A 13,699-nucleotide genomic window follows, 5' to 3' on the forward strand; every position below is an offset into this window, starting at 1 on the left:
AGTGTTTTTTTTAGTCATATTTCGAGCACTGCAAAATCAATGACATAGACACGGATTGTTGTGATGTAGAACACATGTAATAATAATACATGTAATCACAGAGGAACATATCTTGTAGACTGTGTGCACAATTATTAGAGTAATATTATTGGCTAAGGATATAGAACGATGCACATGAGTGTCGAGTTGTATATGGCGCCCTCTGTGGTGATGACTTGATATTCATTATACAACTGTATTCTCATCTCTTATTTTCACATATATACTCACAATCAAGTTCAAATCAGGTCACATTGATCAGTTGTCAGGACAATATATTATATGTATTAAAGTCTTCTCTCTCGTCCTCTTTGCAGGGTGATGTACTGGGCTGATGCTGGTCCAAATCCTCGCATTGTCAAGTGTGATTTATCTGGTCGCAATCCAATGAACATTGTTGATCAGAGGATAATTCACCCAGCTTCACTGACTATAGATTTTGATAAACAAAAGTAGGTATTTAACTAACATAAAGCAATAGAGGGTGCTATAGTTCCATGTGTGTACCTGGTCATCTTGAATTAGCAAGTTTCTTTTATTCAGATTCTTTTAGCAATCACCTCTCTAATCACCCCACCCATATTGATAATTTGATTGTTTGCAATTGAGAATACATTGCCTACTGTTGTGATCATCACCCCACCCCCACCCCTACTCAACACATTTCTCAATTCAGTGATGAGCTTACATTATGTGTTATATTTACTAGACATGTATGTAGATCTACTGTTGTAAAAGGACCTTTTTCATTGGTCATTAAGTTGCTGGATAATGACATTTAGGTGAATTTAAGCAATGACGATCTGTCTTCTTAATGATGCATGGATGCCTTCTTTATATCAGTGTTCAATGTGATTGGGCAAAGGATCCTGCTGTGTTTATTGTGTCTTTGTTATTGTTAGTCTAGAGTTGAAATATGTCTAGCTCTGTGTCAAAAATGTAATGTGTCATGAGTGAAACACCAAGTCTACATCATTTTAGCTGTAATGTCCCCCGAGTAAAACACCAGGCCTACATCATTTTAGCTGTAATGTCCAATGCGTGAAACACCAAGTCTACATCATTTTAGCTGTATTTGTACATTAATGTTTGTATCTTGTTTTAGCTTGTACTGGAGTGACAAAGAACTGAAGGTGGTCAATTATATTAGTTTGGATGGTAACAACGAACGACCTTTCCTGCAAGTCACCAAAGACCAAAACACCAACAAAGACCTTATATACTTTGGACTTACAGGATACAAGGTAATGAACGCCGGGAAATTTTAGTTTTTTGAAAACTTCATATTAACGTAGTCCATGTGAAAGAGTGAAAACAGAAAAGAGATTTTAAAACAGAATTGTGTCAACAAATGAAAACAGAATGAAATGCACATACCTGACCTCAGATATGACCCCATTTATGATATAATAATAATCTTTATTTATACTGGATAGTTCTTTAAGCACTTGTCTCCCAAGAAGTCCAGTGAGGGCCATCCCTCATGGGTTCAGTGTTAATGCAGGAGGAAACCGGAGTACTCGGGGAAAACCTGCATTGTTCGGTAGAGTCAAACTAAACGACACTCTTCTTACTTACAGCATGGTAAATTTAATCGATATACTTGCGCACACTTGTGTAATATTTGTGCTTGTGCAAACAGCATCATTTTCTATTTATTACATCACTATTCTGTGTTAACAATAACAAACAGATGTCGGCATATCGTTTTAAAAATGCATTAAAACAAAAACGATATTGATATCTGAAATTTTGTTGAGTAAATGTAATCTAAAGTCCTGACAACACTTTGTGATTTTATATCCATTTTGGTATAAGACATACAAATAAAATTATACTTAACATGAATAATGAATTAAACAATTTATTGTAATGTTGAAAAATGAGAAATCTGAATATTTGGAAATAAATTAATTGATTGGTTCATTCAGCCTGAATCACTGGCAAACTGGAATTTATCGGTGTCATCAGCAAATAACGAGGGCTATGTTTTAATACTGTGTCATCAGCAAATAACGAGGGCTATGTTTCAATCCATGTCCTCGGCAAATAATGAGGGCTATGTTTCAATATCGGGTCATCAGCAAATAACGAGGGCTATGTTTCAATACCATGTCCTCGGCAAATAATGAGGGCTATGTTTCAATCCTGGATCATCGGCAAATAATGAGGGCTATGTTTCAATACCATGTCATCGGCAAATAATGAGGGCTATGTTTCAATCCTGGATCATCGGCAAATAACCACATATTTAAAGGGCTAGGTTTTAATACCGAGTCGTCACGTAAATGTTATTATTGATATCATTTTTATCTAAACAACCAGTTTCACATCAGAATTTTGATCCAAATATGAAGTGGACCTTTAAACCATGACAAAAAAATGTGGTATTTAATTTCTTTCTTATTTCAGGATTTTCTCTTTGTGACTGAGCTTACAAACCATAATATTATCATTGTCAACAAAGAAGAAAAATCACATACACAAACACTATCTGTTAAAGAAGTGGGTACTATTAAATTCTATGGTAAAAGTGTACAGAAAGAAAACACGAGTAAGTTGGACGTTGTTGTCATCATTCCCTTGTTTCAAGTTTAGATAGATATGTATACTTTTATAGGTGCTGTAATTATGTCTGGCACTGTATATACTTGTTAGCTTCAAACTCCCTTGCTATAGGTGTGATGATTAAAGGGTCAGAGTTACAGTCTAGATATCTGCAAATAACTTGGCATGAATGTAAATATGTGGAGTAGACAGTAACACTGGTACTCATATCTACAAGTAGTAACTTGGCATGAATGTAAATATGTGGAGTAGACAGTAACACTGGTACTCATATCTACAAGTAGTAACTTGGCATGAATGTAAATATGTGGAGTAGACAGTAACACTGGTACTCATATCTACAAGTAGTAACTTGGCATGAATGTAAATATGTGGAGTAGACAGTAACACTGGTACTCATATCTACAAGTAGTAACTTGGCATGAATGTAAATATGTGGAGTAGACAGTAACACAGGTACTCATATCTACAAGTAGTAACTTGGCATGAATGTAAATATGTGGAGTAGACAGTAACACTGGTACTCATATCTACAAGTAGTAACTTGGCATGAATGTAAATATGTGGAGTAGACAGTAACACTGGTACTCATATCTACAAGTAGTAACTTGGCATGAATGTAAATATGTGGAGTAGACAGTAACACTGGTACTCATATCTGCAAATAACTTTACATGAATGTAATTACGTGGAGTAGACAATAACACTGACACTCACACATTGAGATTTGATTATAATGTAGCTCATTGAATTGTAATGATATCAATCAATTTGGCAGATGGTATCAAGTATTAAATTTAGAGAGACACAGAAACCATTTCCTAAACTTATATCTAAAAGACTGTCTGTGAATGTGTATTACAGGTGCATGCGACATAGACAATGGTGGCTGTTCCCAGCTGTGTTTACCAACACCCAATGGTCCAGAGTGCGTTTGTCAAGATCAGAACGATAAGGGTCAGGAATGCGATTCAGGTAAGTGTAACATGATGCTGGTTACTTGCTGCACCCTGTCTATGGAATACATTACCATTAGAAAATAATATGATATAAACCAATAGCTAATGCCTTCAAAAAGAACTCTATTCTTCAGAGCCTTCTCACTGTACAGTCATTTTCAAAGAATTGTCACATGAGGGCACCCCACATGATGAAAATTGAGAGCTAAAATCATATGGCAGTCGTACTTGAAGAAGTCGAGAAACTGTGAGAGTTCCTGAATATAACCTAACCTGAAACAATGTTGCAGAATTTTTTATATTTGAAAACACAATGTGAAAGATCACATACTATAGCCTTGTTTGAAACTCAATAAATTAAAAAAAAATTAAAATGTTTAAAATATTTGTTATTGTATATACATTGACAAATATATTTGCACACTTTTATAGGTTTTGTAATTTGTTGAGTTACAAACATGGACTTGGTCGATGCTATTGCACATTATTTTTGTCAAGTAAGAAAATATAGTAGAGTTGCTTTCCGAAGTAAAAATTCAAATCAATACCCTATTTGTTATCCATATGGCCACTTAAATGAAACTCAGCCACTACTGGACAAGTTGGAGTGTAGTGGTAAGAAGCAAATGAGCTGGCCATAAAGCAATTGCCATTTGGACATATAGTGCCTCCTCCTCCTAAAGCATGTATTATGAATGATGTCTTAGCAATTTGTGGAATTTTGTTTCATGTTTTAGTGTTGAGATGCCCAACATCATTCCTACATGGTAGTGTGGATGGTGAACCGTGTACTAACACACCTGGTAATTCTTGTGAATTCAAGTGTGATTCTTACTTCAAGAAGGCCCACGATCAGAAACTAAAATGTGGCCGTGAAGGATTCTGGAATCAAAACACAGATAAGCTATGTGTACTAGGTAAGAAAAAAAATCAGTATGTCTTATATAGAGGTACAGTTTGTAATACTAATCCCGTTTCCAGCTATTTTCAGTATACAAGATGCACATATATAATACATACTTCAAGGTAAGGGTTCCAACCCAGGTTCTCACATTAGTGTTATCTTATCAGTTGATTACATAGGATTATTCTTTTGTTAGACAGGTTTTCACACCATTTCAAAATGGCCTTTAATAGGCCATTGCAGACTGCAAACAGAAAATTGAGAATACAGCGCCCTTGCTCAAATTGGGGGTATCAACACCTCATAGTACCATTTCATAAGAACTTTGTCCTTGATATTCTGTAGAAGGGATGTTTTTCGTATTGTTCAGACATCGAGGAAAGCAGCAGTGCTTTAAGATTAACTGAGTAACCTATACCATGTATACCTCCAAGGTACACACAGACAGGAAGTAGAGCACTGCCAAGGTACACACAGACAGGAAGTAGAGCGCCACCATGGCAAATTTTGGAAAGGCCTATTAAACGACCGTGTCTCAATCCAATGTTCTCACATTAACATTGTGTGACTTTGATGTTACATTTAGGATTATTGTTCTTGACCAACTTTAACTACAACTCTGCAAACCAGACAATTGTATTTCACAACTACAGTTAGTTCAAATCTGATGTTGGCCTTTAAATGTTCCGAGTTCAATATGAAGCCATGGAAAGGTTCACACTGATTATAAAGCATTACAGCTATTAAACTTGATTATTATAATCATAAACAATACATCAACGATTGTTGTTGTTCTCGATCAACTTTTTCTATAAACTCTGTCCACCAGGCAACTATTGTTCACACCTAAACTTTAATCGTAATGAGATGTAGGCCTTCAAACGTTCTCAGTTCAATGTGAAGCCATGGGAAAGAGTTCAGACATTTGGTGTCATTTTTCCAAATGTTTTTGAATCAAACCTTTCCAAGTATTCACCTAATTCCTGTACTTTCAGACACTACTCTGGATGACTTCCTTCTGGTGACGGATACAAATGCGCGTCAGATAACGCTCATCGACATGGCTACCACGGAACCTTACAAAGCTATCCCATTGCCCATCCCGGAAGTAGTGAATCCTGTTGCCATAGACTATGACTTTGTGGATAATATGATTTACTGGACAGACGCCAATAAGAGGGAAGTGTACAGGGCCAGGTTAGATGGCTCAGAGAAGGAAACTCTTGCAGGGGGTGTACAAGGTGAGGTGCAGTCATTCATATATCATTGGTCCTTTGGCAAGAAATAAGAAAGCTGGCCTATCAAAAGAACATATTTAGTAGATTAAGTCTTGTGATAGACCAGAAAATTTACTGAAGATACTTTTTATTTGTACATGGAGCCCTTCTTTGAAGGGCTAATTTTTAATCAAGCCAACATTTTCACAAATATAGTCCCTAAAACACAACTTGTTTAAAAAACACAGTGTCAGATTTCTTTCATGTGTACTCATAATACTGTAGGAGTGTAATACTCTCTAGAACAGCAGTCATAGGCACCATAGGCATGATACATGGTCGCAGTTACAAGCATAATGAGTGTCATCTTAATCCAACCCCTATTTATTATGCAGATTAGGTCAAAATCATCTTGCATAATGAGTGTCATCTTAATCCAACCCCTATTTATTATGCAGATTAGGTCAAAATCATCTTGCATAATGAGTGTCATCTTAATCCAACCCCTATTTATTATGCAGATTAAGTCAAAATCATCTTGCATAATGAGTGTCATCTTAATCCAACCCCTATTTATTATGCAGATTAGTTCAAAATCATCTTGCATAATGAGTGTCATCTTAATCCAACCCCTATTTATTATGCAGATTAGGTCAAAATCATCTTGCATAATGAGTGTCATCTTAATCCAACCCCTATTTATTATGCAGATTAAGTCAAAATCATCTTGCATAATGAGTGTCATCTTAATCCAAACCCTGTTTATTATCCAGATTAGGTCAAAATCATCTTGCATAATGAGTGTCATCTTAATCCAACCCCTATTTATTATGCAGATTAGGTCAAAATCATCTTGCATAATGAGTGTCATCTTAATCCAACCCCTATTTATTATGTTGAGTAGGCCTTTAAGGAAGCAAAACATTTGTCCAAAACAAACTTTTTCAGATTTTAGTTTAAATTGACCAGCTGTATAACCATAATAGTTATTAGTTAGGTTGAAGTGCAGTGATGTTTTTAGAATTACAATATGATTATTCTGTTTCACAGTACCTGATGGCTTAGCTTTGGATTTGATCAATCATCATGTCTACTGGACTGATGCTGGAAATCCAGGAAAGATAGAGAGGGCCAACTTGAATGGCACAGAGCGGGAAGTTGTCATTGGTGAAAACTTAGAGAAACCAAGAGCTATTATCGTTGACAACGTTCATGGGTGAGTATTTGTTGTCTTACCATAATACATATTCCCAAAACACCCAAAAGTACAGGAATGGTTGCTAAAAATATTTGTTGTAATTCATGAATGCTTATTCCATAAATACCCACTTTTCCTTTGAACTACTACTAATCACTGTTGCTATCCATATTGTGATGGTTGCAAGGAGTAAATGTTGTCATTCAGGAATGCTTATTTCCAAATGCTGGCAACTGCTTTCCCTTCTTTTCACATCCCTGTTGCTATACATATTGTGATGGTTGCTAGGGACTTGTATTACCTAGATCAAATGTTCATTTGTATCAGAAAAAACCAAGTGAAATGTACTGCTATATAATAACAATATCAGATTGTGCAGTGTGGTATTTCCAAATTTGATATAAACAGATGTGAATAAATCTATCTATCTATCTATATCTGTACATTTATTGTTACCGTATGTTCTTCCTAACTACTATGAACTCCGAGGCACTATGTATTTCCTTTTGCTATATCACTTTGCTGTCAAACATTGTATATAACTATGGTAGGGGACAGGCTTGAATAGCTGTAAGCTAAATCTCGATTCCCCTATTTACCCACGAGATAGTATTTTTGTATGTGTATCTGTAATGTTCATTTGTGCTTTTGGGTAAATAAAACACTATAGTGTATATATAATACCAGCTAATCTCCTTATGGATATCACAGCTGGGGAATAAATAATACATGCAATTAATTATATAGTGTGACTGCTTTTGTTGTCATTGGTTGGCAACTCATGTGTAACTTAGTTCAATCACAGTCATCAGACTTTGAAAATCTTTCAGAATAATTTCAGTGTGTAACTTTGTAAGTCATATTGTTTGTTTTTTCAGTTTAAACACAACAGATTTGGCTGACGTTTTTTGTTATTTTTTAATTTTTTTTTAATTTAAAAAAAAATTGATTAATTAATTTATTTATTTGCAAGTCCACTCAATAAGTTACAAAACTTCCTGACTACCATTTTTGTAATTCTTACCTGCAGATATGTATACTGGACTGACTGGAGTACTAGTAATGCTAGGATTGAAAGAGTCAGATTAAATGGTGCTGACCGCAGTATCATCGTACAAACATCGTTAAAATGGCCAAATGGTCTTGCTATTGACTTTCCAAGTAAGTATAAGAGCGGCCCCCCCCCCCAAAAAAAAAAACAAAAAAAAAACAACAAACAAAAAAAAACAAAACAAAACAACAACAACAACAACTAAAATAAATGTCTGATTCCATAACATGACACAACCTAGTTTTTTACTGCCACCCTAATTTTTTTTTTACATAATTCAAAAAAATTATCGGAAAATCAGAATTTTTTTGTAAGGTTACGCTAGAAATAGTGTAATTTGTAAACGTCATTATCTTGTGTGATCAAAACAGTGTTGTGGAATACAGTACCACATGATGTATTCTGTGTATAGTGCAGAAAATGTGATTACATCGATGATAATTCTCTGTTGACCTCTGTAAATATGAACAGATGAACAGATCCTCGAAGATGAAAAAATAAAAATTAAATCTGACCTACCCTCCCTATTTTGAAATTGGACACTATCGGAACCACACAATTCTTGTTGTTGGCCTTACAACCTTGTAACATTGTCTTGAAGCAAGATGTCAGATCTGCTCTTTGAAGGTTACCGAACAAATGCAGAAGTATGACCACCTTAGTACATATACCCTATGGATCACAATCCAATAGCTATGTGACCTGTGTTCACTTTTCAAAGTTAACAATTGTCCAAAGAATCTAACAGATTGGGACAAATTGAGTTTGTAAGATTATTTTAATTCAGGACAATATGGTATGATATAGTTACTTTGGAACAATAAATTGGAAACGAATGTGATGTTCAATCCATCTAGTACAGACCTTGATCACACAGTGATTTAATATATTCAACCTTAATGTCTCTCCAAACTGGCAGAAAACTCGGAGACATTAAGATCATGTGTTTTCTTAACGTTCTTAACATCAATTCAGGGTTTGACTTTATTCATATGTTTTCCTTACAGCTAATAAACTGTACTGGATTGATGCCAGCCTAGAGAAGATTGAATTCTGTGACTTGGACGGCCAAAACCGGACCGTACTTGTGTCTTTGCCAGATTCACATCCATTTGGTTTGACAGTGGTTGGTGATTATGTGTACTGGACAGATTGGCAACGTAGACAACTCAGTAGAGCTGATAAGAAAAATGGACAAAATATTATAAATGTTGGTGAAGGTGTCTTTCAGAAGCCTAATGATATCCATGCATATGTAAAGAAACATGCATTCCTACCAACTAGGTTACCACAAACTTCTACTAAACCAGGTATACTCTGGGTTTCATTTCGCTTATTGAATTCATAGAGTGTGTGTGTGTGTGTGTGTGTGTGTGTGTGTGTGTAAATACCGTATATGTATGTGCGTGTGCGTGCTTGCATGCATATGTATGTATGTATGTATGTATGTATGTATGTATGTATGTATGTATGTATGTATGCATGCATGCATGTGTATGTATGTATGTAAGCATGCATGTGTGTGTTTATGTATGTATGTATGTATGTATGTATGTATGTATGTATGTATGCATGCGTGTATGTATGTATGTATGTATGTGTGTGTGCATGTATGTATGTATGTATGTATGTATGTATGTATGTATGTATGTATGTATGTATGCATGCCTGCCTGCCTGCCTGCCTGCCTGTCTGTCTGTCTGTCTGTCTGTCTGTCTGTCTGTCTGTATGTATGTATGTATGTATGTATGTATGTATGCATGCATGCATGTGTATGTATGTATGTAAGCATGCATGTGTGTGTTTATGTATGTATGTATGTATGTATGTATGCATGCGTGTATGTATGTATGTGTGTGTGTGTGTGCATGTATGTATGTATGTATGTATGTATGTATGTATGTATGTATGTATGCCTGCCTGTCTGTCTCTGTCTGTCTGTCTGTCTGTCTGTCTGTCTGTCTGTCTGTCTGTCTGTCTGTCTGTCTGTATGTATGTATGTATGTATGTATGTATGTATGTATGTATGTATGTATGTATGTACCGGTATGTATGTATGTATGTATGTATGTATGTATGTATGTATGTATGTATGCATGCATGTATGTATCTGTGTATGTATGCATGCATGTATGTATCTGTGTATGTATGTATGTATGTATGTATGTATGTATGTATCTGTGTATGTATGTCATACATGTATAGAATATTTATAAAGATGTTTGTTATTAACACCAAGACCATGTATTTGATGACATGTGTCTACATGTTTCTTTACATTTTTCATTCATTTAATACCCACATATATGTATGTGTGTTTTTGTGCTGTTGTATCATGTACAACTGTGTTTGGTAGTTTCAGCCAAATATCTCACCAACCTGAACAGATATGATAAGCAACAAAAAATCATTAACATAGAGAACTATTTTACTTAACAGACGTTGCTAAGCAACCACCAGTAGTTGTTACTACAGCATCACCAAAGACCATAACCAACGCAAAGCTGTTGACCAGCACAGCAGCACCTTCTATTAATGACAGTATGGTAGAGCCAATTCAACACCAAAGTCGTCGTCACTTCGTGTCAATTATGGTACTGATGGCGGTTGTGTTGCTGATACTTATCATTTTAGTGGTAGTGTTCTTGTTCTGGAGACAGAGGTAAGATTGTACCACTTTTACCCCCCTCCCTCCTTCCCCCCCCCCCCCATGTCATGTGATTGCCAGTGTGGGTACTCAGGGGTACATGCTTGCAGTGTTTTCTACTGGGTTTCATTCGCTATGCTTGTGAAAGTACTGCTGCAGAGACAATTGCAAATACCCCGAGTACACCACACTTGCACTCACATGTCATGAGATTCTGTCATAGTATACTCCTGTCTGGTCCATTATTGGTTTTGTCCCCTAAACATGAGTTGTTGTAACTTCATGTCACAAGTATTTTTAAATGAATCTGGACAAGTACTGGTTTTGTCTTTGTCTTTTTTGTTGTAGTATTATGTGTAATGCACACTGTGCACCACCGTTGGCTTTCTCCTGGGAATAAAATTGTTAGGAATTATCATATGTTTTATCATATCATGAGAGGATATTTATGCCCATATTTTCTGTTGGTAAAATTACAAATAGAATAACCCCATACAGGAACAGAAACTGACAAAAATGGTAAGATAAAAATGTAGATACAGATAATGTAAAAAATGTAAAAATGTAAAACACAAAGGGTGAAAAATGTAATTAATAATAATAATAATAATAATAATAATAATAATAATAATAATAATGGCTTTTTAAAAATGTTATTTTTTGTTTCCAGACGCAACAGGCCATCATTATCTGCACGTATGGCATTTGACCGCCCAGTCTACAAGAACCTTACTGAGGAGACAGACGGTGTGTTGGCATATTACCGTGATGATGAAGCAGCTGACAGGGAGCTTGCAAACACTCAAGGATATCCAGCTGCACAAACAAATGGAGAACCACCAAAAGAACTTGGAAAATATTCTCGTCTTCAGTTTGACAGAGGGAATGAATATGTGACTTTCAGTCAATGATCTTAAAATTTGTTGTCCCTTTGGTGTTCTTCAGAGTTAGAAGCTCTAAGAAATTGAACAACTAATTACATTACACTCTTCAAAGCTAGATGCTTTGAGAGATAGTGACTCCTTGATGTCCAACGATGTCAGGAGTGACTCCTCGATGTCCAACGACATTGGTAGTCACTCCTCGGTGCCCAACAACGCCTGGAGTCCCTCCTTGATGTCCAACGATGTCCGGAGTGACTCCTCGATGTCCAATGGCATCGGTAGTCACTCCTTGGTGTCCAATAACATCGAGAGTCCCTACTTGATGTCCAATGATGTCTGGAGTGACTTCTTGGCATCCAACGACTTCAGGAATCACTATAAAGAGGACGATTCTAACTCTTCGTTGCAAGAAGCTTCAAGAGACGACAATGGCTCAGAAATTGATGAGGAGACACATCATCTATTTAATATTTTTTGTCGTGTGAAGTTGGAGGATCACAATTTTGCAAGACATTGGTAATAATTTTCTACGGCTCTCTGAAGTTAGGGTGCTTCAGGAGCAGTGTGTAAATACAACCCTAACTCTTCGGAGTAAGATGCTTCAAGAGACATTGTCCATGCCTTGGAGCATTTTCACTTACAGTCTTTTTTTTAAAATCAAACTCTTCGAAGTTAGGGTGCTTCAAGAGTTGTTTACAAGTACACCCAGTTCTTCGGAGCTAGAAGCTTCAAGAGACATTGCTAATGCCTTGGAGGTGTAAATGATAATGCTAAAAAGAAAATCCAAGTGACCAAATTGATTGGTGCTTCACAGAGGTATGGTTCAACAGAGTGATGTATGTTGAAGAGTGATATTTATTTAGTTTTTTTTTTAAAGCTGGATATGTAGTAATATAGTGACGAGTTCTTACACATCGGTATTGTAAAACAGTATATTCCACTATCTGACAAATATTTTGAAAAGCTGGCCCTTGACCAAGACCACATCTGATTAAACAGTAATGTAGTCGTTGGTTATTTATTCACTATCAACATTACCTTTGTATTTTGCTTGAATGTTTTCTGACCTTTCTTCTTGGTCCCCATGTGCTCCCTACATCTGACAGACTCCCATTGGAGTTAACGTTCACTCTACCAATGACAACGTGTTTTGAATTTTTAGAAATTCAGGTATAGTACCTCAGAACACAGTATTCGAATAGAGCTCAAGCTCAGAGCACAGACAAAAATGGTGTTGTTCTGATGAAGCTGTTTGTTCTTTTGAACAATCAGTCAGATGTAGGAAGGAGGTGCGCACTCCCTGACTGGAACAACAAAATAAAAAAACAAATGACACTTAATACAGGAAACAGAGGTAAATGCAGAAATTGAACTGTATTCAGAACATCAGATTTTAATCAGATTTACTATGATCATTGATCTTCAGGCTCAAATAATAATTTGGTTGATAAATTTGAAAGCTTTTTCAGCGAGACGCTATTAAAGTGCATTTCAACATCCATATTATTTGATAGAGAAAGGCTGTATCATCAGACTCGCCTTGCCTTATGTAACATTTTCTTGTACATGTTCTATGTATAATTAATGTCTCTTTTTCTCTGTAGTGTATTGGGTCAATTCATTTAAAATTCTCTTCATGTGTTATGAGTAGACATTGGTCTATAAGATGGTATGAACTTGCCAGCAAAGTGAAGACCATAACATTGCCACATTAGTGGGGGGGGGGGGGGGGGGGGGTATGTCATGCAACATAGCACACTTAATTGATTACTTGGGTGTTACAGGTTGTGTAACCATGACATTCATAATGGACACTAATTACTGTATACAGTTTTACGCTACCGATGTGTACGAACTTGATTGCTTTAGATTTGATGTCCCAGCATTGACCAAACTGAGTTTGTTTACTTTTACGGTTTTAGCATTTGATTTTGTTATTAGATATTTGTGCTTATAATGTGTAGCCTATAGAGAACAAATATGAATCAACTCAACTGCCCTTAGCCCCTCAAGTATAAGCTGTCCACCCCATGAATGCCTAAAGGTGGAATAACCTACAATGACACAAAATATTCAGTTTATAAAAAGATTATTATAAATGTTTTATTGATTTCAACGAAGTGAAAAAATTGAAATGAAACTCAAATTGGATGTTGGTCATAGGTCAGAGTTCATAGTTCAAATAAACAGAGCTAGCAAAAGTACAAAAGCAGCACACTTGAAACTTCATCT

The 13,699-nt window shown here is 35.9% G+C and overlaps 1 protein-coding gene across 1 annotated transcript in view; it reads left to right on the forward strand.

The window, feature by feature from the left end:
* LOC144442433 (low-density lipoprotein receptor-related protein 5-like) overlaps window positions 1-13,181 on the forward strand; it is a 38,100-nt gene extending 24,919 nt beyond the window's left edge. The window contains exons 10-20 of the mRNA XM_078131780.1: window positions 357-491; window positions 1,145-1,283; window positions 2,452-2,593; window positions 3,472-3,582; window positions 4,304-4,483; window positions 5,466-5,711; window positions 6,738-6,903; window positions 7,916-8,046; window positions 8,944-9,246; window positions 10,376-10,598; window positions 11,254-13,181. Of these exons, the coding sequence (XP_077987906.1) occupies window positions 357-491; window positions 1,145-1,283; window positions 2,452-2,593; window positions 3,472-3,582; window positions 4,304-4,483; window positions 5,466-5,711; window positions 6,738-6,903; window positions 7,916-8,046; window positions 8,944-9,246; window positions 10,376-10,598; window positions 11,254-11,494 (2,017 nt within the window). The 3' untranslated portion in view covers window positions 11,495-13,181. The remainder of the gene's footprint in view (window positions 1-356; window positions 492-1,144; window positions 1,284-2,451; window positions 2,594-3,471; window positions 3,583-4,303; window positions 4,484-5,465; window positions 5,712-6,737; window positions 6,904-7,915; window positions 8,047-8,943; window positions 9,247-10,375; window positions 10,599-11,253) is intronic.
* The last annotated feature ends 518 nt before the right edge of the window (window positions 13,182-13,699 follow it).

This window comes from Glandiceps talaboti, chromosome 11 (genome assembly GCF_964340395.1).
Source record: "Glandiceps talaboti chromosome 11, keGlaTala1.1, whole genome shotgun sequence".
NCBI classification, from domain to species: Eukaryota; Metazoa; Hemichordata; class Enteropneusta; family Spengelidae; genus Glandiceps; species Glandiceps talaboti.